General features: G+C 38.9%; 1 protein-coding gene across 5 annotated transcripts in view; it reads right to left on the bottom strand.

Moving 5' to 3' along the window:
- Gldc (glycine decarboxylase) overlaps positions 1–26,815 on the bottom strand; it is a 203,077-nt gene that overhangs the window by 2,642 nt on the left and 173,620 nt on the right. For all 5 annotated transcript variants that reach the window (XR_015439925.1, XM_087183468.1, XM_004838263.3 and 2 more), the window contains 3 exons: positions 24,015–24,126; positions 11,465–11,560; positions 1,940–2,112 (listed from right to left, as the gene is read on the bottom strand). Coding sequence is in view for 4 of the 5 variants with exons in the window: in XM_087183468.1 (XP_087039594.1) it covers positions 1,940–2,112; positions 11,465–11,560; positions 24,015–24,126 (381 nt within the window). In the remaining variant the exon portion in view is untranslated. The remainder of the gene's footprint in view (positions 1–1,939; positions 2,113–11,464; positions 11,561–24,014; positions 24,127–26,815) is intronic.

The following is a 26,815-nucleotide window of genomic DNA, read 5'->3' as shown; positions in this document are numbered from 1 at the left end:
AGATCTCTCCTGGTTCCAAATGAATTTTAGAAATGTTTTTCTCTAGTTCTGTGAGGTATGTAGTAGTATTCTGATTGGGGTTGCATTAAATCTGTGTAACAATTTTGCAGTATGGCTAATTTTATTATGTTCTTCCTACCCATGAGCAAGGGATATCTTTCCATTGTATGATATCCTCTTCATCTCCTTTTTCAGATTACTGTAGTTTCCAACGTAAAGATCTTTTACTTCCTTTGTTAGATTGATTCCTCAAAATATTTCATTTTTTTCAATGCAAAGGGGTGGTTTCGCTAATTTCTCTCTTGGTAAGTTTGTTATTTATGTACAGGAATGCTACTGATTATTGAGTGTTGACTTTGTATCCAGCTACATGACTGAATTTGGTTATTAAATCTAGGTGTCTTGGTGGAGTTTTTGGGATCTTCTATGTGGAGTATCATGTCATCCTGAAATAGTGATAATGTACCTTCTTCCTTTCCTATTCTTATTCCCTTTATTTCCTTCTCCTATCTAATTGCTCTACCTAATGTTTTCAGAAGTATATTGAATAAGAGTGGTGATAGTGGACATCCTTGTCTTGGTTCCTGATTTTAGAGTGAAAGCTTTCAGATTTTGACCATTTAGTATAACATTGGCTGTTGGTTTGTCATAGATGGCTTTTGTCAGATTGAGATAAAGACCATCTGTTCCAATTTTCTGTAGGGTTTTATCATGAATGGGTGTTAGACTCTGTCAAAGGTTTTTTCTGCATCTATTGAGATGATCATGTGATTTTTGTCCTTAGCCACATTAATGAGGTGTATTACATTTATTGATTTGCATGTGTTGAACCATCCCTGCATCCCTGGGATGAATCCTACTTGGTCATGGTGTATACTCCTCTCGATGATTTGCTGCATTGTTTGCCTGTATCTTATTGACGATTTTTATGCCTATGTTCATTAGGGAGATTGAAGCGTAGCTCTTTTTCGGTTGGTTCTTTCTCTGGTTTTGTTATCACAGCAATATTTAGGAATGTCTTTGGGAGTACTGCTTCCATTTCAGTTTCATTAAAGAGTTTGAGAAGTAGTGGCATTAGATCATCTCTAAATTTTTTGTAGAATTCAGCAGTGAATCCATCAGGACCTGGGCTTTTCTTTGTTTCTAGGTTTTTAATTACCTCTTCAATTTCACTGACTGTTACTGAGTTATTTAGAATCTTTGTATCTTGTTAATTCAGCTTTGGTAATTCATATATACTAGGAATCTGTCCATTTCTTCTGTGTTTTCCATCTTATTAGAATAAAGGTTCTTGAAATAGGCATTGAAGATCTTCTGGATTTCTGCAGGATCTATTGTGATTTCACCCTATTTATTCCTAATTACATGGATCTGAGTATTTTCTTTCCTTCTTTTGGAAATTAATGTAGAAATTTCTCAACTAGGACTACAGGGTCCATTTGACTCTGCTATCCCCCTTCTTGGTATCTTCCCAAAAGAACTTAAAGCATCATACCATAGTGATATGTGCACACCCATTTCCTAGCAGCACAGTTTGTAATAGTTAAATCTTGGAAACAACCCAAATGACCATCAATCGATGAATGTTGGATGTGGTTTTTTAATACAGTAGAGTACTACTCAGCCATAAAGGATAAATTTGAGACATTTATATCTAAATGGATGCACCTAGAGTTCATATTCTGAAGTGAAATAAATTGGACAAATATGTGCAAATACCACATTGTTTCTCTAGTGTGAGAAAGTGTAAATAACAACAAAAATGTGTGATAGATATTGTAAAATAGAAAATGTTCAAATGGGAGGGGGCACAAAGAAAACAAAAAACAAAAAAAATGGATACAAAGCTCTTCTAAATAAGAAGGGGATATGGGATAGAATGGAGGAAAGGGGAATGAGAAAAAACATGAATCAGAATAAAATATGAGCACCTACGCACCTTCAGCGGATTGATCCTAGGGTCGATGCGGCCCTCCTCGATGTCAGCAATTTCTTGCCGAATACTGATCATAGCATCACAGAATCTGTCCAGCTCGGCCTTGTCTTCTGACTCGGTGGGCTCAACCATGAGAGTCCCTGCCACAGGCCAGGACATGGTAGGGGCATGAAATCCTGCAAAGGAACATAGAGAAGCTTGCCTCACTGATTTTGGCCTTCCTAGATTTGAAGACAAGTTGCTCTCTCCTTGGATAACTTACCTTAAAGAAATCATCAGCTAAATATGCACAAATACCAATATACACTCAGAAAATAAATGCACACACAGAGAAAGAAAGAATTTATCTCAGCATGTTTAGAGAAGACAGACTTAGGAAATAACCTAAGACTCAACAATGGTAATTTAGGCAAATTTCATAGAATACATATGCAAAGATAAGCAACCATTTAAAAGGATATATGTATCTTTATATTAAATTGAAACATTCAAATGAATTGAAAACAAGCTACAAATTATCCATTATAAAACAAAGCACATGTGTGGATATTTTATGAAGTAAAATATACTAAAATGTTAAAAGGTTATCATTAGAAAACAAGGCAGAGAGTCGCGCGGAAGACACCGAATCAGCCCGCTGCAGACAGGCAGGTCTGTGCATGCCCTACCGAGGTCTTGAGTTGCGCGGAAGACTCCGAATCACCCCCGTGCAGACAGGCAGGTGTGCCCACACCCTACCGAGGTCCTGAGTCTCACAGAACACGCCGAATCACCCCTCTGCAGACAGGCAGGTCTGCCCACGCGCTACCGAGGTTCTGAGTCGAGCGGAAGACGCCGAATCACCCCGCTGCAGACTCGCAGCCACCTGGTTCCACACTACAAAGACGCAGAGGACACCAGACCACCAGACCAAGGTACTGAGTCCCGCTGCTCCTGCCCCAGAGGAAGGGGCTTCCGGGCCACCATCCCTACCGCTGCTCCCGGCCCCTGTCCGACCTCTCCCAGCTCAGAGGAGGTAATCCGTGCAGGCACTAACAGGCCCCTGGCCCAGTCGAAATGAGAAAACAATTAAGTCTCAAAACCAGACTTTCAGATCACCTAGAGCAACCCCAAAGGGAAATGAGATGGAACACTCTGATACTCAACAACCTGGACACACTGAACTGGCAACAAAAGGGGATCTGGAAAAAAAGAAATCAGAAATAATTTCTCAGAAAACAGGAGAAATTGTGCCCCTACTGCAAGACATGAATAATAAATCTAGAGAGGAGCTCAGGAATATGATGGAATCCCAACGTAAGAAACAAATGGAATCCATAAAACAGATGCAAATAGATTTCCAGGACATGAAAAACTCCAATGAAAGTCTACACAGCAGAATGAGCCAATGTGAGGACAGAATTTCAGATATAGAAGATAAGATTGCAATTAGTGACCAGGAAAAGAAAAATTGCTTCAAAATTATAAGGGAACAGGAGAAATCAATCCAGCAGCTGCTAGACAACGCAAAGAAGAATAACTTAAGACTGATTGGGCTCAGTGAAGAAACAGGAGAGAGTGGAGATGACATAAAAAAAATCTCTTCACAGAAATAATGGCAGAAAACTTCCCAAGCAGGGGAAAAGAGCTTGACATACAGATAAGTGAGCCATATAGGACTCCAAATAGCCTTGATCAAAAAAAATCTACACATAGGCATATAATTGTTAAGATTCCAGAAACTAAACAGAAGAACAAAGTCCTCCAAGCAGTCAGAGAAAAGAAACAAATCACATACAAAGGAAAGCCCATCACAATCACAGCAGACTTCTCAACACAAACCATCAAGGCAAGAAGAGCTTGGAGTGACATAGTCCAAGCCCTAAAAGAAAAAAGCCTCCAACCCAGACTGATGTACCCTGCAAAACTATCTTTTCAAATTGATGGAGAAATAAGATACTTTCATGACAAAGAACACCTTAGGAACTTCATGAATACCAAACCAGCACTCCAAAGAATTTTACACAATATCCTAGGAACAGATATTGAGGATCACAACCCCAGGGAGCAAAGCAGAATGAACCCATCTGGCATGTCAAGAAATTAAATGTAAAGGGGGAGAACCCAACAAAAAGAAAAAGTCATGGCAATGACAAGTCAATACGTTTCAGTTATAACCATCAATGTTAATGGTCTCAATTCACCAATCAAAAGAAATAAGACTGGCAGAATGGGTCAAGAAGCAAAATCCAATAATATGCTACACACAAGAAACACACTTAATTCAAAATGAAACTCATAGACTGAAAGTTAAAGGGTGGAAAACAATACTCCATGCAACAGGAACCCAAAAAAAAGCAGAAGTAGCTATCCTCTTTGCAGACCAAGTAGATTTCAAACCAACACTGATTAAGAGAGAAGAAGAAGGACACTACATCCTTGTAAAGGGAAGAATCCAAGAGGAAGAGATGGCAATCATAAATATCTATGCACCAAACACTAGTGCACCCAACTATATAAAACAAATACTAAAAGACATGAAAAGTCATATATGCACTAATACAATTGTAGTGGGGGACCTCAACACCCCACTGTCACAAATAGATAGATCAACTAGACTAAAAATAAGTAATGAAATACTAGAACTCAATCGAACTCTTGAACAAATGAACTTAACAGATGTTTACAAAGTTTTCCACCCCACAAAATCAGAATACACATTCTTCTCAGCTGCACATGGGTCATTCTCCAAAATAGACCACATACTCACACATAGAACATGTTTAAGGAAGTGCAAAGGAATTGAAGTTATCCCCTGTATATTATCAGACCATAGTGCGATGAAATTGGAGATCCATAGCAAAAGAAACTCAAAAAATTTCATAAACATGTGGAAATTGAACAACACACTTCTGAATAACCAATGGGTCACAGAGGAAATTAAAGAAGAAATCAGACAGTTCCTTCAATTAAATGACAATGACAATACAACATATCAGAATCTATAGGACACAATGAAAGCAGTCTTACGAGGGAAATTCATATCAGTGAATATGCATATTAGGAAAACAGACTGAGCCCAATTAAACAACCTGATGCTGAACCTCAAGCTTCTAGAAAAAGAAGAGCAGGACAAACCCAAAGCTCATACAAGGGAGGAAATTATAAAGATCAGAGGAGAAATCAATGCAATGGAGACAAAGAGAATGATAGAAAAAATCAATGAAGCCAAGAGTTGGTTCTTCAAAAGAATCAACAAAATTGACAAACCTTTAGCCAACCCTGTCAGAAAAAGGAAAGAAAAGGCCCAAATCCATGCAATTAGGAATGAAAAGGGTGAAATGACAACAGACCCAGCAGAAATCCAGAGGATCATCAATACCTACTTCCAGAACCTATACGCCAATAAGATGGACAACACAGAAGAAATGGACAGATTCCTAGATACATATGAATTACCAAAGTTGAAGGAAGAAGACCTAAAAATTCTGAACAACCCAATATCAACCAATGAAATTGAAAATGTAATTAAAAACTTATCAGCTAAGAAAAGCCTGGGCCCTGATGGCTTCACTGCTGAATTCTACAAGACATTTAGAGAGGAACTGCTGCCACTACTCTTTAAACTCTTCAATGAAATTGAAAGGGAAGCAATACACTCAAATTCATTCCTGGAAGCAAGCATCACCTTGATCCCCAAAGCAGAGAAAGACCCAACTGAAAAAGAGAACTATAGGCCAATCTCACTAATGAACATAGATGCAAAAATCCTTAATAAGATATTGGTAAACAGAATGCAGAAGATCATCAAGAAGATCATACACCCTGATCAAGTGGGATTCATCCCAGGGATGCAGGGATGGTTTAATATATGAAAATCAATTAATGTAATACACTATATCAATAGAGCCAAGGACAAAAACCATATGATTATCTCCATAGACGCAGAAAAAGCATTTGACAAAATTCAACATGCATTTAGGATAAAAACCGTACAAAAAATTGGACTAGATGGTCTCTACCTCAAACTGATAGAAGCCATCTATGAACAACCAACAGCCAATATCATACTACATGGTCAAAAACTGAAATCCTTCACACTCAAATCAGGAACAAGACAAGGGTGTCCACTATCACCACTCTTATTCAATATAGTTCTGGAAACATTAGGTGCGGCAATTAGACAAGAGAAAGAAATAAAAGGAATAAAGATAGGTAATGAAGAAGTCAAATTGTCATTATTTGCAGATGACATGATACTCTATATAGAAGACCCCAAGAACTCCACCAAAAGTCTTCTAGACTTAATAACCAAGTTCAGTCAAGTAGCTGGTTACAAGGTCAACACACAAAAATCAATAGCTTTCCTCTACACCAATGACAGACTCACTGAGAGAGAAATAGGGCAAATAATTCCTTTCACAATAGCATCCGAAAAACTGAAATACCTAGGAATCATCCTAACAAAAAAAATCAAAGACCTCTTCTCTGAAAACTATGGCACTCTGAAAAGAGGGATCGAAGATGATATCAGAAAACAGACAGACATCCCTGCTCCTGGGTAGGAAGGATTAATATAGTGAAAATGGCCATACTTTCAAAACTGCTATATAGATTTAATGCAATTCCAATTGAGATCCCAGCAGCATACTTCATAGACCTCGAGAAAAAAATCCAAAAATTCATTTGGAACAAGAGACCCAGAATAGCAAAAGCAATTCGAGGTAACAGAGACATGGCAGGAGGTATCACATTCCCCAACCTGCAACTCTACTACAAAGCTACTGTGATAAAAACACCATGGTACTGGCAAAGAAACAGACTTGAGGACCAGTGGAACAGATTAGAAGATGCTGAAACAATTCCAGACACACTCAGCCATCTCATCTTCGACAAAGGAGCCAAACACCCTCACTGGAGGAAAGATAGCCTCTTTAATAAATGGTGCTGGAAAAATGGGGCCTCAACTTGCCAAAGATTAAAACTAGACCTGTATCTCTCACCATGCACTAAACTAAAATCAAAATGGATTAAAGATCTAAATATTAAAATAGAAACTCTGAACCAGTTGGAACAGAGGTTGGGTAGAACCCTTGAAGACATCGGTGTGGGAAAAGATTTTATGAACAAAACCTCAGTTTCCCATGAACTAGCACAAACAATCAACAAATGGGATCTCTTCTTATTAAAAGGCTTCTGCACAGCAAGAGAAACCACCAGCAGTGTGAAGAGACAACCCACAATGTGGGAAAAAATCTTCACCGGCTCTTCCTCAGACAAAGTTCTACTTATCTCAAATCTATAAAGAACTTAAAAAGATCAGACCTCCCAAATTTAAAGACCCAATCCAAAAATGGGCATCTGAAATGAACAGACATTTCTCAGACAAAGAAGTAGAAATAGCAAATAAATACATGAAAAAATGTTCAACATCACTGGTCATTCGAGAGATGCAAATGAAAACAACGCTGAGATTCCACTTCACTCCAGAAAGAATGGCTGCTATCATGAAATCAACCAATAACAAATGCTGGTGGGGCTGTGGGGAAAGAGGAACCCTGCTCCACTGCTGGTGGGAGTGTAGACTGGTGCAACCACTGTGGAAATCAGTATGGAGATACCTCAAAGAACTAGGACTGGAAGTCCCATTTGACCCCACTATTCCACTGCTGGGGATCTTCCCCAAAGAATTCAAAGAATCATACCACAGTGATATATGTGCACCCATGTTCATAGCAGCACAGTATGTAATAGCTAAAACTTGGAAAGAGCCCAAATGCCCATCAACTGGAGACTGGATAAAGAAAATGTGGTTTTTTATAAAATGGAGTACTACTCAGCCATCAAAAATGAGAAATTAGAGACATTTATAGCTAAGTGGATGCACATTGAGACAATACTCTTAAGTGAAATAAATAGGACACACATGTGTAAATACCAAATAGTTTCTCTGGTGTGAGAAATTGAAACTGTAAATAAGGACTAAATGTATAATAGGTCATGTGAAACAGGAAGAAAGGGGCAAAGGGGAAGGAAGTGGGAGGGCTAGGGGAAAGGATAGAAGGGAATAGGATTAATATGAGAAAATGGAAAAATAGGAACAAAATCTTTGTAAACAGGGAGGAATGGAGGGGTTGAAGGGAGGGCTGGGCAAGGGTGAAAAATAAGAACCAAGAGAGACTATGTAAAGGTGCAAATTTCCAATGATGAATGTCATTATATTGTATACCTAAAATGTACCAATGATTAGAATGAATAATCGATAATGTAAAATAGGAAGAAAAGGTCCAAAGGGGTAGGGGTGGTGGGAGGGGCAGGAGAAAGGAAAGAAGGAAAAGGAAAAATGCTGAGAAATGGAAAAAATGGAAATAAAGTCTTTGTAAATAGGGAAGGGTGGAGGGTGTGAAGGGAGGGCTAGGAATGGGGAAAAAGTAAGAACCAAGATGCATTATGTAAAGGTACAATTCCCAATGAGAAATGTAATTGTGTTGTATACCTACAATGTACCAATAAAAGAATTTAATACAAAAAACAACAAAAAAAAAGAACAACAATATTCTGGTTGATTGAAAGAAATACGCATCGTTTTGTTTTGGGGAAAAAAAAAAAAGAAAAGAAGGCTGAGATTTTTTGCTTCACTTTTATTGTGTTTTACGACCTTGTGAGGCTGATAATATGTATCAGTGGTAGAGTGCACGCTTAGCAGTTAATTTGCAAGGTCCAGGTTTCATCCTCTCCATCAAAATTAAAAAGTCTTACAATGATCACATCAATATACTACTTGTAATTAAGAGAAACAATGATATTTGATATTAGCCTACCAAAATTTCAATAGTGAGGTAACAAACATTATGGAGGCTGGGGTAAATAAATCTTGGATTAGAATTTTTTTTATTAATTTTTTTTTCTTGGTACTGGGGATTGAATTCAGGACCTTGCACTTGCCAGGCAGGTGTGGCGCCACTGAGCTATCCCAGGCCCTATTTATTGAGTTTATTGGTACATTTTAGGTATACAATAGGAAGAAGGCTGGAGCAAATCCTAATCATCCCATTTCCCCATTTTATAAATGACGAAACAGGCTTGGACAGTATGTGGAAAGCCTTTGTCTTTATACAGAGCAAAGCCTGAAGGTGTTTCTGTGATTATAAAACTTTTCATATGTAAGATGAATTTGAGAGGAAATATGATCAAAAGAGATTTCCTACACAAACAATTTTTTCCCATTTTATTTTTATGTGAAACTATTTTTGGTTGTGTTGGGGATTAATCTAGGGACTTGTGCATTTTAACCATACACTCTTCCACTGAGCTACATCACCAATACCCCATGGAGCTTTTAAAATACAAAAAAACAACTCCCAGGTGGATACACCTGTCAGCTAATCTTGCCCGAGAGTAGAGTAGTTCCCAAATTCCAGAATGGATCATCATTAGAGGGGTGCTTTGGTCACACTTGCAGGCATTAAACATTATCTCAACATTTTATTACAAATTTTCATACATTTAGATACACCAAACAGACTACCCATATTCCCACTGCCTCCATCTGGATTCTACAATATGCTGTTTGTTGCTGTATCATAAACCTATTCACCCATTGTAGTCAGCACACCCCCTGCCCAGGTACTTCAGCATGCAGATCACTAACTAGGATTCAATATTCACACATTTTTGTGATAAAATTTCCAGTGAAATGTACAAGTCTTAGCTGTACCATTTAATGAGCTTTGATAAATTCATAGACCTGTGTCACCAAACCAGTAAGGGATTGTTTTGAATACACTGATCTCATTAAAGTCTGCCCTCAATTCACTCACTGTGTGAGCCAATTCAGTCTAACATTCTGTTTTAATGGTTCCTATATCTGGAACCATTTGAGAAGGTGTTTTAGAAACATATATTCCTAAATGTGACACTGATTCTAGAAGACCAAGACAGAGCTTGAGAAATTAAATTCCCAGGCGATTCTGATAATTAGTTTAAAAACCACTGTCCCAAGACAATATGCTAAAATATTTTCTGAGAAGACTCATCCAGGTGTTTTTGGTTCTCTTAATTATGTTAAATTTGTTTCTATTAATTACAATCTGTTAAATATAGAGATTATGAGACTTCTTCCCTGAAAAATGTGGATTCAGAAGGTGTGGTTAAGACCCAGAACCTATGTTGTCAATTTCATTATTCCTTTTTACTTAGCTAATCATTCAATCTCTCATTTATTAACACATATGTGCTCAGTGCCTACTGTGAAACAGGCACTTGGACAATTCTGGGCTTTGGACAAATAAGGAAATCCTTCTGTCAAACATTAAACTCTTGCCCAGGTCAGGAGATACAGTATGAGTTAGCAATAGTGAGTGGCGACTTCAGTTATCACCTTCTACCCCCTCTTCTCCCTGGACATATGGGCTGCAGTTAGGTGTGTGGTTTAGGCAACGAGTCCAAGAATTGATGGTTTTCACCTCAATAGGTCATTACTCCTCTCTTGGCCAGGAGAGAGGAAGACAGAAAAAGGGGAGGGAGGGAGAAGGCAGAGAGGAAGTGACGTCTATTGTTGTGTTATGAGAAATACCAAGCAGAGATTTTGCTACTTTCATTAATAAAAACTTCCTCTGGATTTCCCATTTATTATTGGTGTTACCTCTGTAAAATAAGATCATTCAGGAGAGAAATGAATCACATGTGGGACTCCTATTATAGTGCAATACTAAAATTATTCAATTGAAACAATTTTTCACATTCAAGTTATTAAAATTCAGATAGGACTTCACATCCATCCAAAGGCAAATTTCCCCCTGAGAGGTGGAGGATTATTGGTATTGTTTATAATGCCACTAAAAAATGTTATTTTAATGGGGACTTTGTTAAATGAGCACCCACTAATAAACAGATATAGGATTCATGTCATTCAAAATGCTTCAGAGAAATTTGCATTTTCTTTATGGAAACAATAATGCACCTATTTCTTCCTCTCTGGAAGCAGGTGAAATGGCCATGCTGTTATCAAAGTGATTTAAGAAACTCCAGTGCCACCAACACTTGTGCAGGTCTCCTGCTCTACTTCCTGCCCATTCCATCAGCTTACCTCTCCATGGACTCTGATCACTAGGAGCAGGATAAGAGTAAAAATTTACCATTAACCCAGGCAAAGAAATGATTTTCTTTGGAATTTAAAATTTTAACTAATAAAGACTTCTCTTGGCTATGATAGATTCAAAATATATATATATATGTTAATTTCTTTTGAAGGGCAAGACCATTTTTTCACTATTATTTTAACATGTTCACAACAGTGGTAATTTGTCTCACTGCTGGGTGGTTTGAACCACTGGTGGTACAGGCTGCCTCATGAGACAGTCATGGTGTACTACTGGTGGTTCAACCTGGCAGGAATGGGTTAAAGGTCACCAATAATCCTATGTTCCCATTTGCCTCATGGACCAGTTTACTGTGTGCCTGGACACATTTATGCTTTGAGGAAGTGGTCCACAGGCAGCAGGAACAGCTGCGTGAATGTCAAAGGCCATTTACCATAAATTCACTTACCATAATCCTGGAGCCTCTTGGCCACATCCACAGCCTCAATATTTGCAGACTTTTTGAAGGGTCTTGTATCCAAAATGAATTCATGAGCCACATATCCTGTTCGGGAAAATTTCAGCTTAAGATTAGCATCATCTTGTTTTACTCAAACAAATAATTCAGCTCTTTATGTATATCAAGGAGGACAAAGAAAGTACAAGCACTTGTCAAGTTAATAGTTGGCAATAAAAATGTCATTTACTCTATCACAAGTGTATCTGAATTTATTTATTTTTTTTGGTACTGGGGATTGAACTCAGGACCTTGGGCTTGCAAGGCAGGCGCAGTGCTGCTGAGCTAAATCCCCAGCCATGTGTGTCTGATTTTAGTTCATTACATGAGCCTAACAATGGCTAATGGGAGGTGAGAGGCATTATTGGAACACTGAATAGGAAGTATGTGAAGATGAGATTATTTCTACTCTGATCACCTGGGAACAGTTAAACACATCACAATCCTTATCCTTTTATACAAAATATTTCTGGAACTGAAGATCCACTGATAGTTTTCAGCAACTTTACCCTCAACATCAAGTAATTGTTCCCTCTGAGTATACCTAAATACATATTAATGTATTAATTTTATGTGATTCCTCAAAGGAGCTTTTGAGGTTATGATTTCAGTCAGGATCTAGACTAAGATTTAAAATAGGCACTGTCGAACATTACACCAAAGCAGCAATGAGTTAATGAGGCCAAAATCTGTATGAGTCAGTCACTTTATTCTAACTTGCATATAGATTGCTTCTCTGGGCCCAGGTGGTCTTCTCCCCAGCACAAACTACTGCCCACCCTTCCACTGGTGAGAATAAACCAAAGAGGAAGTCACTCAACATTTCTTGGGGGGGGGTCTCTCAAATTCTATTATCCACCAACTGGTGAATTTTCTTTGAGCAAAGTTTTTTTTACTCAAGAGACAATAATATACTGTACTTCTTTCTTAACCTGCTATCCTGATGTGGCAAATGGTGAAGACACTAGGAAGCAAGTAGAGACAGTTTCTCAAGCTGTAAAGAATAGTCTCAGTCACAAACAGCTGCTGGAGGGAGCTGGGACCTGCTTCGCTTCTTATATAATGAATAAACAGGCAATGATTGGTTTTGTTTGACAATGAAAGTATGACAGCCTGAGACTGAACACACTTAAACTGCATGGTTTTTGGTTTTTTGGGGGTTTTTGATACTGGGGATCAAACTCAGGATCTTGTGCTTGCAAGGCAGGAACAGGCAGGTGCCACTGAGCCAAATCCCTGGCCCTAAACCGCACGTTTTAAAAATATGCTTTCTAACAATGATGGGTAATGAATTGGCAAGTAGATTCAAAAGTAGGTTTTATTCATGATAGGTAAACTCAAGGGAAAAATAGTGCCAAAAAAGGAATAACTGATAGAATGTGCAAGGAGAAAAATCATGACAATGCTTAAGACCTTATCAACTGTTAATGTTAGTACTCTTCATTCCCCTGCTATACCACCCCACTTTTGAAGTCCAGCATCCAGGGTTACCCTTCTCTGAGCCTCTGGATGCCACCCTGAACACTATGACAATGACAAGAGCAAGAAGGAAAACTGAACTTCAGTGCTTTGAAAGATACACACTGATGCACATCAGTGGAGAGGAGTTGCTTTTGCTGACAGAGAAAATAGGTTTCCAAGTAGAGCTTCTGTAATATCTGGAAGGCACCACCTAGCCAAACCCAACCCAGCACTGCTAATACCAACACCTCAACTGCAGAGGCCCCCACTAGACCAAACCAGTTTGGGAAAGTTCCACTTTAAAAATGACATTCAGATGTTATTTTCTAAATCTACTCTCGTGTTCAAATGGAAACTAATGGAATTTCGGCACTGCTCTCCTCTCTGTACTTGAGCCCTGAAAAGAATGACACTTCAACTTGGTGGCTACCAGAGTCCAGGTATGTCTGTGTTTACAGCTTCTAGAAGAAAGATATACAAAGTTCCTACAGCATATAGTAAGTCAGGGCAATCTAAAGTAGACCTTGTACAAACTGACCAGCACAAGATTTAATTTTCACTGAGTAGCTGTCTCAGTTGGGCCTAATGATGAAAATAGCTGAGAGTATGAACACATACCGAGACAAAGGAGTATAAAAGAGGATGAGGGTGGGATGATGGGAAAATAAAAATGCCTTGGGTCTAGTTAGAACCCTTCCCCCATGTGTCACTTGTCTTTCGAGGCTGAAAACAACATGGGAATGTGCTGTGGAAAAAGAGGGCTTCCCAAAACCCTCCTTGAAAATAGGGACTGGACCTTATTTATCCCCAGCCTCAAAGAGGCTGTCTAGGAACACTGGAACTGACTAGGTAATTAAGCTTGGGAGTGCAAAGCTCCTTTGAGCTCGGCAGTGGTAATACAAGGACCATGACTAAGAGAGTTAAAACTCCCAGCCTATTCCCTGAGAATGAGGTCAGGTACACTGAGGCTCCAGCCTCTGCAGGGTCACTTCTGGGGTGGGGATGTGAAGGTTCCATTTCCAAGGCCCCTGCCCACTGACAAAGCAGGAACCGCCTAGAAACCTCTTTAGGGACAGGACTTTGCAGACAGAGTTGGGTTTGTCTCTAAGGTTAGAAAAAAAAGGAGAATCATGTAGGAAACTGAAGCGTTAATATGATAGTGGTACACTAACAAAAGTTGACTACTGCTGATAGAAACTCCTTGTAGACCACAAGGGAGCTGATTCTAAGACGAGGCACCTGTTAAGTTCTTTAAATCTTTAAAAATGTTATCATTGCCTGTAAGTCTGGCTGTTAATCTGTATGGCTGATAATTAACTTTATAAGGATTTATAAAATAAATGAATCTGATGCTGGCAGAAAGAGAAGAGGGTGAGGGAAAGGGGGTAAAAGAATTGAGATGTGTTATGTACATATACCAATTGCTCACAATGAATATAATCAATAGATCCTGCAAACATGTACTGATAAAAATAAAAAATAAAAATGTTATCTTACTTAAGGTAATTCCCTTCTTTCCTCATCCAAGCAGATGCTGCTCTCACCTCCCAATTCTTGCCTGTCACTTCCTTGCTTTAAAAAGCCTTAAGCCTTGACAGTTTAGCTGGTATTCATCCTGCTCAAAGAAATGGCTCACAAAGGCAAGTCTGGAGTTCATTAGAATGATTGGCTCACTGCCATTCCTAATCCCAAAGTCTTACTTAGAAGGGGTAAACACGACTAAGATGAATAACAATGTCTAAAATTGCCATTAGAGGTTTTAGAATACAATGTGTTTATTGGGAACATTTCTATTCTGGGCCCTCGGGAGGTATGGTGATGCTTGTTTTCTGAGGCCCTAAAATACTAAGTCTCAGGGCCTGGAATTTAGCTCAGTGGTTCTGCTGTCTGCCTCAAAAGTGCAAGGTCCCAAGTTTGATCCCTGGTACCAAACAACAAAAACAAAAAAAATCTAAGTCTCAAATTGTGTAGCCAGTGTCTTCACCAGACCAGAGATGAGATGCTTTGGTTTTATGAACTTTGGGATTGAGTAATAAAGTCTGTAATCAACATCTATTTCTGTTTAAGATTAAAATACTATTTGTTATTTAATTCTGGGGTGAAATGTCAAAACAAATGGAAATTTCACCCATCTTTTTGTCCTTCTCTCCTGGAGTGCCAGCCACACCCCACTCAGTTTAAATTGCTTTGCTTTTTCTTTTTTTTGCTACTGGAGATTGAAGCCAGGGCTTTTGCAGGGCACCATTTTTATTTTTTGAGATAGTCTCTCTAAGTTGCCTAGGCTGTTCTCGCTTGTGATCTACCTAACTCAGCCTCCCAGAATGTCATTCATAAAGAAATCAAACTTTGCATCACATAATTGTAAACATATTAAAAATCACTGGGGCTGGGGATTTAGCTCAGTGGTTCCGGAACCTGTCTTGCAAGCGCAATGTCCCAGGTTCAATCCCTGGTACCAAAAAAAAAAATTTTTTTAATTTAAATTAAAAATCACTGAACTGGGCAAATAGTTTGATATGTGAATTCAATTTCAATAAAGCTCTCAAAACTAAATATAAGTGGGCCCAGAGGAAGGGGCTTCCAGGCCACCATCCCTCCCACCACACCCAGCTCAGAAGTAGGGGCCTCTGAGCAGCCATCCCACTGCTCCTGGTCCAGAGGAAGGGGCTTCCCAGCCACCATCCCTCCCTCTGCTCCCAGCCCAGAGGAAAGGGCTTTTGGGCTGCCTTCTGTCCCACCACTCCCAGCCCAGAGGAAGGGGCTTCTGCACCACCATTGCTACTGCTGCTCTCGGCCCCTGACCCACCTCTCCCAGCTCAGAGGAGGTGATCCACCTGGGTGCTAACAGCACCCCCCCACCCCAGCCCCAGTCGAAATGAGAAAACATGTAAATAAGTCTCAAAACCAGACTACCAGATCACCTACAGCAACCCCAAAGGGAAAGGACATGGAACACTCTGATACTCAACCACCTGGACTCCCTGAACTGGCAACAAAAGGGGATCTGGAAAAAAAGAAATCAGAAATAATTTCTCAGATAACAGGAGAAATTGGGCCCCTACTGCAAGACATGAATAATAAATCTAGAGAGGAGCTGAGGAACATGATGGAATCCCAACATAAGAAACAAATGGAATCCATAAAACAGACGCAAATAGATTTCCAGGACATGAAAAACTCCAATGAAAGTCTACATAGCAGAATGAGCCAATGTGAGGACAGAATTTCAGAAATAGAAGATAAGATTGCAATTAACGACCAGGAAAAGAAAAATTGCTTCAAAATTATAAGGGAACAGGAGAAATCAATCCAGCAGCTGCTAGACAACGCAAAGAAGAATAACTTAAGATTTATTGGAGTGAATGAAGAAACAAGAGAGAGTGCAGATGACATAAAATAACTCTTCACAGAAGTAATGGCAGAAAACTTCCCAAGCAGGGGAAAAGAGCTTGACATACAGATAAGTGAGCCATATAGGACTCCAAATAGCCTTGATCAAAAAAAATCTACACATAGGCATATAATTGTTAAGATTCCAGAAACTCAACAGAAGAACAAAGTTCTACAAGCAGTTAGAGAAAAGAAACAAATCACATACAAAGGAAAGCCCATCACAATCACAGCAGACTTCTCAACACAAACCATCAAGGCAAGAAGAGCTTGGAGTGACATAGTCCAAGACCTAAAAGAAAACAGCCTCCAAGCCAGACTGATGTACCCTGCAAAACTATCTTTTCAAATTGATGGAGAAATAAGATACTTTCATGACAAAGAGCACCTTAGGAACTTTATGAATACCAAACCAGCACTCCAAAGAATTTTACACAATATCGTAGGAACAGACATTGAGGATCACAACCCCAGGAAGCAAAGCAGAATGAACCCATCTCGCATGACAAGAAATTAAATGGAAAGGGGGAGAACCCAACAAAAAGAAAAAGTCATGGCAATGACAAGTCAATACGTTTCAGTTATAACCATCAATGTTAATGGTCTCAATTCACTAATCAAAAGAAATAAGACTGGCAGAATGGGTCAAGAAGCAAAATCCAATAATATGCTGCACACAAGAAACACACGTAATTCAAAATGAAACTCATAGACTGAAAGTTAAAGGGTGGAAAACAATACTCCAAGCGACGGGAACCCAAAAAAAAGCAAGAGTAGCTATCCTCTTTGCAGACCAAGAAGATTTCAAACCAACACTGATTAAGATAGATGAAGAAGGACACTACATCCTTGTAAAGGGAACAATCCAAGAGGAAGAGATGACAATCATAAATACCTATGCACCAAACACTAGTGTACCCAACTATATAAAACAAATATTAACGGACATGAAAAGTCATATATGCACTAATACAATTGTAGTGGGGGACATCAACACCCCACTGTCACAAATAGATCAACTAGACAAAAAATAAGTAATAAAATACTAGAACTCAATCAAACTCTTGAACAAATGAACTTAACAGATGTTTACAGAGTCTTCCACCTCACAAAATCAGAATACACATTCTTCTCAGCTGCACATGGGTCATTCTCCAAAATAAGACCACATACTCATATATAGAATATGTTTAAGTAAGTGCAAAGGAACTGAAGTTATCCCCTGTACATTATCAGACCATAGTGGGATGAAATTGGAGATCCACAGCAAAAGAAACTCAAAAAATTTCATAAACACGTGGAAATTGAACAACACACTTCTGAATAACCAATGGGTCACAGAGGAAATTAAAGAAGAAATCAGACAGTTCCTTCAATTAAATGACAATGACAATACAACCTATTGGAATCTATGGGACACAATGAAAGCAGTCTTACGAGGGACATTCATAGCAGTGAATATGCATATTAGGAAAACAGACTGAGCCCAATTAAACAACCTGATGCTGAACCTCAAGCTTCTAGAAAAAGAAGAGCAGGACAACCCCAAAGCTCATACAAGGGAGGAAATTATAAAGATTAGAGGAGAAATCAATGCAATGGAGACTAAGAGAATGATACAAAAATTCAATGAAGCCAAGAGTTGGTTCTTTGAAAGAATCAACAAAATTGACAAACCCTTAGCCAACCTTATTAGAAAAAGGAAAGAAAAGGCCCAAATCCATGCAATTAGGAATGAAAAGGGTGAAATGACAACAGACCCAGCAGAAATCCAGAGGATCATCAATACCTACTTCCAGAACCTATACGCCAATAAGATGGAAAACACAGAGGAAATGGACAGACTCCTAGATATATATGAATTACCAAAGTTGAAGGAAGAAGACCTAAAAATTCTAAACAACCCAATATCAACCAATGAAATTGAAAACATAATTAAAAATTTATCAACTAAGAAAAGCCTGGGCCCTGATGTCTTCACTGCTGAATTCTACAAGACATTTAGAGAGGAACTGCTGCCACTACTGTTTAAACTCTTCAATGAAATTGAAAGGGAAGCAATACACTCAAATTCATTCCTGGAAGCAAGCATCACCTTGATCCCCAAAGCAGAGAAAGACCCAGCTAAAAAAGAGAACTATAGGCCAATCTCACTAATGAACACAGATGCAAAAATCCTTAATAAGATATTGGCAAACAGAATGCAGAAGATCATCAAGAAGATCATACACCCTGATCAAGTGAGATTCATCCCAGGGATGCAGGGATGGTTCAATATACGAAAATCAATCAATGTAATACACTATATCAATAGAGCCAAGGACAAAAACCGTATGATTATCTCCATAGACATAGAAAAAGTATTTGACAAAATCCAACATGCATTTAGGATAAAAACCGTACAAAAAATTGGAATAGATGGTCTCTACCTCAAACTGATAGAAGCCATCTATGAAAAACCAACAGCCAATATCATACTAAATGGTCAAAAACTGAAATCCTTCACACTCAAATCAGGAACAAGACAAGGATGTCCACTATCACCACTCTTGTTCAATATAGTTCTGGAAACATTAGCCATGGCAATTAGACAAGAGAAAGAAATAAAAGGAATAAAGATAGGAAATGAAGAAGTCAAATTGTCATTATTTGCAGATGACACGATACTGTAAATAGAAGACCCTAAGAACTCCACCAAAAGTCTTCTAGACTTAATAACCTAATTCAGTCAAGTAGCTGGTTACAAGGTCAACACACAAAAATCAATAGCTTTCCTCTACACCAATGACAGACTCACTGAGAGAGAAATAGAGCAAATAATTCCTTTCACAATAGCATCCAAAAATCTGAAATACCTTGGATTCAACCTAATGATAGAAATCAAAGACCTCTTCTCTGAAAACTATAGCACTCTGAAAAGAGAAATTGAAGGTAGTATCAGAAAATGGACAGGCATCCCCTGCTCCTGGGTAGGAAGGATTAATAGAGTGAAAATGGCCATATTTCCAAAACTGCTATATAGATTCAATGCAATTCCAATTGAGATCCCAGCAGCACACTTCACGGACCTTGAGAAAACAATCCAAAAATTCATTTGGAACAAGAAGAGACCCAGAATAGCAAAAGCAATTCGAGGTAACAGAGACATGGCAGGGAGTATCACAATCCCTAACCTGCAACTCTACTACAAAGCTACTCTGATAAAAACATCATGGTACTGGCAAAGAAACAGACTTGAGGACCAGTGGAACAGATTAGAAGATGCAGAAACAATGCCAGACACACTCAGCCATCTCATCTTTGACAAAGGAGCCAAACACCCTCACTGGAGGAAAGATAGCCTCTTTAATAAATGGTGCTGTAAAAACTGGGTTTCAACTTGCCAAAGTTTAAAACTAGACCTATATCTCTCACCATGCACTAAAATCGAAATGGATCAAAGATCTAAATATCAAAATAGAAACGCTGAACTGGCTGGCACACAGGTCAGGTAGAACTCTTGAAGACATCGGTGTGGGAAAAGGTTTTATGAACAAAACCTCAGTTTCCCATGAACTAGCACAAACAATCAACAAATGGGATCTCTTCTTATTAAAAGGCTTCTGCACAGCAAGAGAAACCACCAGTATGGAGATACCTCAAAGAACTAGGACTGGAAGTCCCATTTGACCCCGCTATTCCACTGTTGGGGATCTTCCCCAAAGAATTAAAAGAATCATACCACAACGATATATGTGCACCCATATTCATAGCAGCGCAGTTTGTGATAGCTAAAACTTGGAAACAGCCCAAATGCCCATCAATTGGAGACTGGATAAAGAAAAATGTGGGTTTTTTTATAAAATGGAGTACTACTCAGCCATCAAAAATGAGAAATTAGAGACATTTATAGCTAAGTGGATGCAAATTGAGGCAATACTCTTAAGTGAAATAAATAGGACACACATGGATAAATACCGAATAGTTTCTCTGGTGTGAGAAACTAAAAGTGTAAATAAGGACTAAAATGTATAATAGGTAATGTGAAATAGGAAGAAAAGGGGCAAAGGGGAAGGAAGTGGGAGGGCTAGGGGAAAGGATAGAAGGGAATGGGATTAATACGAGAGAATGGAAAAATAGGCACAAAATCTTTGTAAATAGGGAGGAATGGAGGGGTTGAAGGGAGGGCTGGGCAAGGGGGAAAAAGAAGAACCAAGAGAGATTATGTAAAGGTGCAAATTTCCAATGATGAAAGTCATTATACTGTATACCTAAAATGTACTAATGATTAGAATGAATAATCGATAATGCAAAATAAGAAGAAAAGGTCCAAAGGGGTAGGGGTAGTGAGAGGGGCAGGGGAAAGGAAAGAAGGGAAAGGAAAAATGATGAGAAATGGAAAAAATGGAAATAAAGTCTTTGTAAATAGGGAAGGGTGGAGGACATGAAGGGAGGGCTAGGAGTGGGGAAAAAATAAGAACCAAGATGCATTATGTAAAGGTACAATTCCCAATGAGAAATGTAATTGTGTTGTATACCTAAAATGTACCAATAAAAGAATTTAACAACAAGAAAAACAAAACTAAATATAAGAAAATTTAAAGTATAAGGTTTAAAATATAAAGAATTAAGCAATTAGAGAAAAACTTATGCGCTGTAAAACAGTAAGATCATTTTTCATCCATCAATTTCACACACACACACATAAACTTTTGCTGTTTTTCAGTCTGGTGCTCTGTGCTCAGTAGGCCCTGATGTGATGGTCACTCTCACATGATATTAGTGGAAGATCAATTAGAAGAAAGTCTCTGGGAAAAAACTGAAGCCATACAGCATTCATAACTTGAGAGAGTAATGTCCCTTCTATGACTCTAAGGATACAATGAGAAATGTTTTGTAAAAAATTTAAATAAATCGCAGCACTGTTATCATTGTAAACTGCTGAGAAGAAAATTACAGAATGGGTTAAATCAGGGTGTATTCATTCAGGGTGTGTTGAATCAGTGGAATCAACATAGGCAATGTAAAGAATATTTAATGACATGGGAAAGTGCTCATAGGATAATGTTAAAAAACAGGATGAAAAACATAGTATGATCTCAATTATATAAAAGATGAATATTAGTTGGCTTTGTGTGACTGATGAAAGCATGGGTCATTTAATTTTTCTTCCTCATGCTTTTTATTTTCCAAATTCTCTATGTTGAATAATATACATTACTTTTATAACCAGACAAAATAAATATTTAGCCTAATTCTTAAAGTGAATGCACAAGACACATTTTACAGCACAGAAGCTATATTTAGTTAGTAGCTCCAGTAGTACTTTAATACGCACTTCAGAAGCATTTTACTGTGTTCCTTAGAAACATATTGCCCAAACTTTCTTTTCCACTCTCTCTAGGGAAGAGTGTGTGAGAGTGTGTGTGTGTGTGTGTGTGTGTGTGTGTGTGTGTGTGTGTGTGTGTAGGTCCTGTGGGCTCAATCCCTTTCTTAAATTTTGAGACAGGGTCTCACTAAATTGCCAAATTGCCCAGTCTGGGTTCAAACTTGCAATCCTCACAATTTAGCCTCCCAGAGTGCTGGGATTACAGGCTGGTGCCACCATGCCAGCTTTTAGGGAGCATTTCTAACCACAGCTTCTGATTATTTAGCTCTTTCTTGTTTTTGATTCCCACACCACTTCGGTTTTTTGTTTTTGTTTTTTTTTGTGGTATTAGAGACTGAACTTAGGGCCTGAAGGATGCTAAGGCAAGTGCTCCACAATTGAACTCTATGCCTTTTAAAAATTTTATTGTATTTTACTTTGAGTCAGCCCCTCAACCTCAAACTTATGACCCTCCTGCCTCCGTCTCCCCAGTAGCTGGGATTACCAGCATGCTCCATCACACACAGCCAGAACTACCCCTTCAGATACGTATTCATAAGGTAAGCCAACTTTTAAAGACCACCAGCGTAGATGTACACTTGGCCTGGGCTGGAGAAACCAAGAGCCCCAGAGGGGCCTTGCTAGCATTGCCCATAGTCTGGGCACGCTGGTGACTGCTGTTCTAACAACTCCAAACTCCAACTCCGCACTGCGCTCATTCTGCACCCATGCCAACCTTCCAAAGGTCCGTCTGGTCCTTAGTTCCAGACTTTACCATTCAAGGTGACTTTGTTCACCAATCTATTACTCTGTCTACCGTAGCTTTACTTCATTTCATAGCCTTTTCCTTGACAGCTTAAATCACATTGTTTCCATATTTTAAAAGAACATATACCTGCACCCTATTGAAGCAGTCTCCACCTCCTTCCATTTCCAAATTTTTCCAAACCACAAACATGTCTCCCTTTTCAACTGCTGCCTATTTGTTAGCCCATTTCCACTTCTGCCTGGCATGTGTCTCCATTTTGTCCAAACTACTTTCAAACACTATTAACGGCTTCCTAATTGTTGAAATCAAGCACTCTTTTAAAAAACAAATTTGTCAATCATACCTCAAGCTGGGGAAAAATATAAATGCACAAAACAAAATAAAACCATCCCCTCATTAAAGCCTAGCTCTCCTTGTCATGGAACACCACACACACTTGTCTGTGGGTGTTATGCCTTATATCTAGATGGCCCCCCAAGCCTCATGTGCTCATAGGTAGGGCTTTTGGGAATGGGTGAAGGACAAGCAGGGGCTTTTCCAGGGAGAGGAGCTGCTGCTGCCTTAGGCATGGTCTGCCTCCTCAGCAGTACATGCTTCTTAATGTTGCATCTGCTGGAGATGTCTTGCTCTCATTTATCAACACTCCTTGGGCCACTTCGTAAGACTCTGCCCTTAGATTCTGGGGCCATAGCCAAATCCCTACTCTTCAACTGGGTTCCATCACCTCCCCTCATTTCTAGGGTTACTTTGTTCACCCACCCATTAGCCCTCTATCATAAGACTTGCCTAAAACTTCTCTTCACACTCAACTGATTGTGCTTCTAAGAGCCTGTTCATTCTTTGCCACTGTCAGGTTTTTTTGTTTGTTTTAGCGGCACTGGGGATTTACCTCAGGGTCTTGCAAATGCTAGGCAAACACTCTACCACAGAGCCACATACTCAGTCCTTGCTATCTCCTGATGGATCCCATGATTCCTCCACTCAAAATCCTTTCATGGTTGTTGTCTGATTTGAATAAAATCCAGAGCCTTCCAAGACCTTCAAGGCTTCAAACTACCTTTCCCTTCTGATTCCATTGGCTCCCTTTCTTCCGGTCCCACCCTTTAAACCACAAATCCAGCTGCCCGGGCAACTCCCTTTTCCCTGGCTTGCTCCTATACCAGTTTAGTCAAGATCTTGCCAGCTACTTTCCTCCCAAGTTAACTGAAGCTGCTCCCCCTAAGAAGGCTCTCTCAACTATTCCACTCTATTTTGCCCAGTCTGGATTGCCCTTCTTTTGGGGAGCATACTATATAGCACTTTGTGGGGAATTAGCTCATGGTACTGATGTACACATATCTCAGAGGTGTAGGCTCCTTCCTGAATTGGGCTGTGAAGACTAAGTGCCTTGTACATAATACTGTTTACTAAACTGAAGTTGTTTTCAATTTAAGAAATATAAGTCTCCCTCCCACTTCATAAAATCACATCTTAGTTTGGCCAAAAACAAAACAAAGCCAAGCTCAAGGTGATGGTGATCTAAAGTTGATACTTGCCTCTCACACCCCTAAAAAGGATCCTGTAGTGTTCTTCTAATCGCTTAGCCATGTAGTTGGCATTTAATATAGCAATTTCTGTGGCCTGTTTAAGGCCCTTGCTTCCCATCATCTGCAACAAAGAGAAAAAGAGCCATCAATCTCTGAACAGGTGAATCCAGTGGTGCATTTACTAACCACACACTCCCAGCTGAAGTCCACCCTTCATAAGAAGATGCCAGACTACTATAACTGTGGATTAAGGGTGAATGGAAAATCCTAAGAAGACTATCTGCCAGTCTTCACTAAACCTGATAATTTTTGATTTTGTTCTTTAAGTGCTAATTTAAAATTTATTATAATATTAATGCCTACAATAAGGTAACTTTGATTATTGGCTATTATATTATCTAAAGAGATAAAAAGAACCATTCTTAGGTTGTGTTTGGGGTCATCTTTATTTTACTGTGAATTTGAGATATACTGATTAACTGCCAGGAATCCCATGTGATCTTGGTCAAACTCTCCACTGAATCAACTGTGTGTGGGATGACTTCCTGTTGTCTACAGTGACAGCCATTTAACTATTGCCAGGTTCAATCTTATCCTGTTCTAGCCACCAAGCACTGTATCAGAAGGCTGTGAAGGAGCTCTGTAACACTGACATGACCAAGGTCAACATCTTGATCAGGCCCCATGGAAAAAAGAAGGCATATGTTTGACTGTGACTCCTAAATATAATGCTTTGAATGTCACCAACAAAATTGAGATCATCTGAACTGAGTCCAGCTGGTTAATTCTAAATATACATTTTTCTCACAAAAAAAATAGAATAAAGTAGTTTATATATTCAAGACTTCTTTCATAGCCCCACAATAGTGTTTTACAGTTTTCTTCTATAAGTGTTCTTTAATTTTTGGTTAACCTTATTTCTGAGTATTTTATTGTGCTAATATTAGTGAAAAAATTTTTCATTACATTTTCTATATAAATTTTTTACAGTTCATATAAAACTTAATGTTTATGTAATAAATCTTCTGACTTTGTGTATTAACTATAATTGGAGAACTTAATAAATCACCTTATTGTTTAAAAAAATTCTATCCTATTCTAGTGTATTTAAGTCCCTATGATCATACAGGGTAGACATCATCACTAATAAAGAGCTTAATATCAACACTACACCAATTTTCATTGTCTACTTTCTTCCCAAAAGATCTCATATACAATGTAGGATCGATGCATATTAAATAACTAATATGCACTGCCTGCCTTGCAAGCACAAGGTCTCAAGATCGATCCCCGATACCAAAGAATAAATAAATAAATAATAAATAACTAATGTAAAGCAAATGAAAAATCATCAAATAAACAATAATGACCCCAAAATCCAAAGTAAGAAGTCACATGTCCCCAAATTACTCAAAGAAAGGTTCCTAGAGCAAAAGTTAGAACTAGAATCTTACAAATGGGAAGAATTTGGACAAGCAAAAGAGAAAGGGGGAGGTATTCCAAGTGAGAAAAATGGCAAAAACCAAAGTGTGGAAGAAGGCATATGACTGTCACCTAGGAGTCATGATAGGGCAGGGTGGACAGTATCTCTACCTTCTAAGCCTAGATCCTTTATTACCAAGGACTTGGATTTAGTTCAGCCCACTACTGTCTCTCCACCTAAATATCAGTCACTTAGCATCATTCTCAAAATGCTGATATCTCAAGCCCCACATATGCTGTATCTTACGTTCTCTGCAAGAAGGCCAAGGTATGTGCTAGTAGGAACCAGTGGTAAAAGGACTAGGAAGTTGGGCTCCCTTCGGCAGCACATATACAAAGCACTAGGAAGTTGAGAGAGGCTCAGGGGCCCCTAGGGGAAGTCTACCAGTGCTATGGTCCAAGATGGCTAGAGCGGGGAGAGAAGAGATATAACACTAGAGTCTGGGGATAAGTAACTACAGCCTGAAGAAAGAGAAGGCCCAAGGTCAGAGAACTATCTTAAATGCTACTTTATTTAGTTTTTAACTAAGGCTCTGGCTGGTATTCTAGGCATACAGCTATATCAGCCATGGGGCATTTATTTTCTATATGTGAGAAATCATCCTCAACCCAAATATGTCAGTACAAGTCAGCCAGATTTACAAAACCCAGGGATCCAAGGGAAATGGAAATTTGATTCTGTTTGAACAAAACCCAGACCTTTATTCTGGTTGTTTTATTATGTACTATTTGCGAAACAACTTGAGTACTATTTTAAAAAACAAATTCCCAGTTTCTGAGGTACTGAGTTGTTGTTCCAGAGCCTAAGAAACTTTTCATTAAGAATCATAAATGCCACAGTGTTCAAGAGTAATAGCCAGCACCAGAGCCATCAGCATGATTTGCACAGCTGAGCTCTGAGGTTTTGTTTCACCAGCAGCCACCCTTCCTTTAATGAGAGGGCCACTGGTTTGGAGAAGCAGCACCAATTAGCAGCTGAACAAGCGTCCTGACCATGGGCTTGACAATCCAGGAGGTGGGCAGGCCAGTTTGAACAAGAGCTGTATAAAATCAACACTGGTCCTAGTGTTTTTTGGAGAAAGACAAAGGAAGGGAGCCTGTTTTTTGGCAGATTAATTACCCCTGAGTAGGCAGCTCCACAAGCCCTAAAGAGCAAAGAGCTTTTGGAAACTACCACATAACCAAATTTCTGCTACTTTTCATCTTATCTCCAGACTGCCAAGAAATACAAAGCGAAGTGAGATGTAGCCCTAAACTTTATCCCAGGATCTCAAAAGAGTGTCATAACTAGCATGTGCACTGCTTTTCATTTGCAAGTTGCTGTCTAA

Source organism: Heterocephalus glaber, unplaced genomic scaffold (assembly GCF_053883595.1).
Source record: "Heterocephalus glaber isolate CG9 unplaced genomic scaffold, H.glaber_assembly_v1.0 deba00001481, whole genome shotgun sequence".
NCBI classification, from domain to species: domain Eukaryota; kingdom Metazoa; phylum Chordata; class Mammalia; order Rodentia; family Bathyergidae; genus Heterocephalus; species Heterocephalus glaber.
This window is presented reverse-complemented; position numbering and strand designations above follow the sequence as displayed.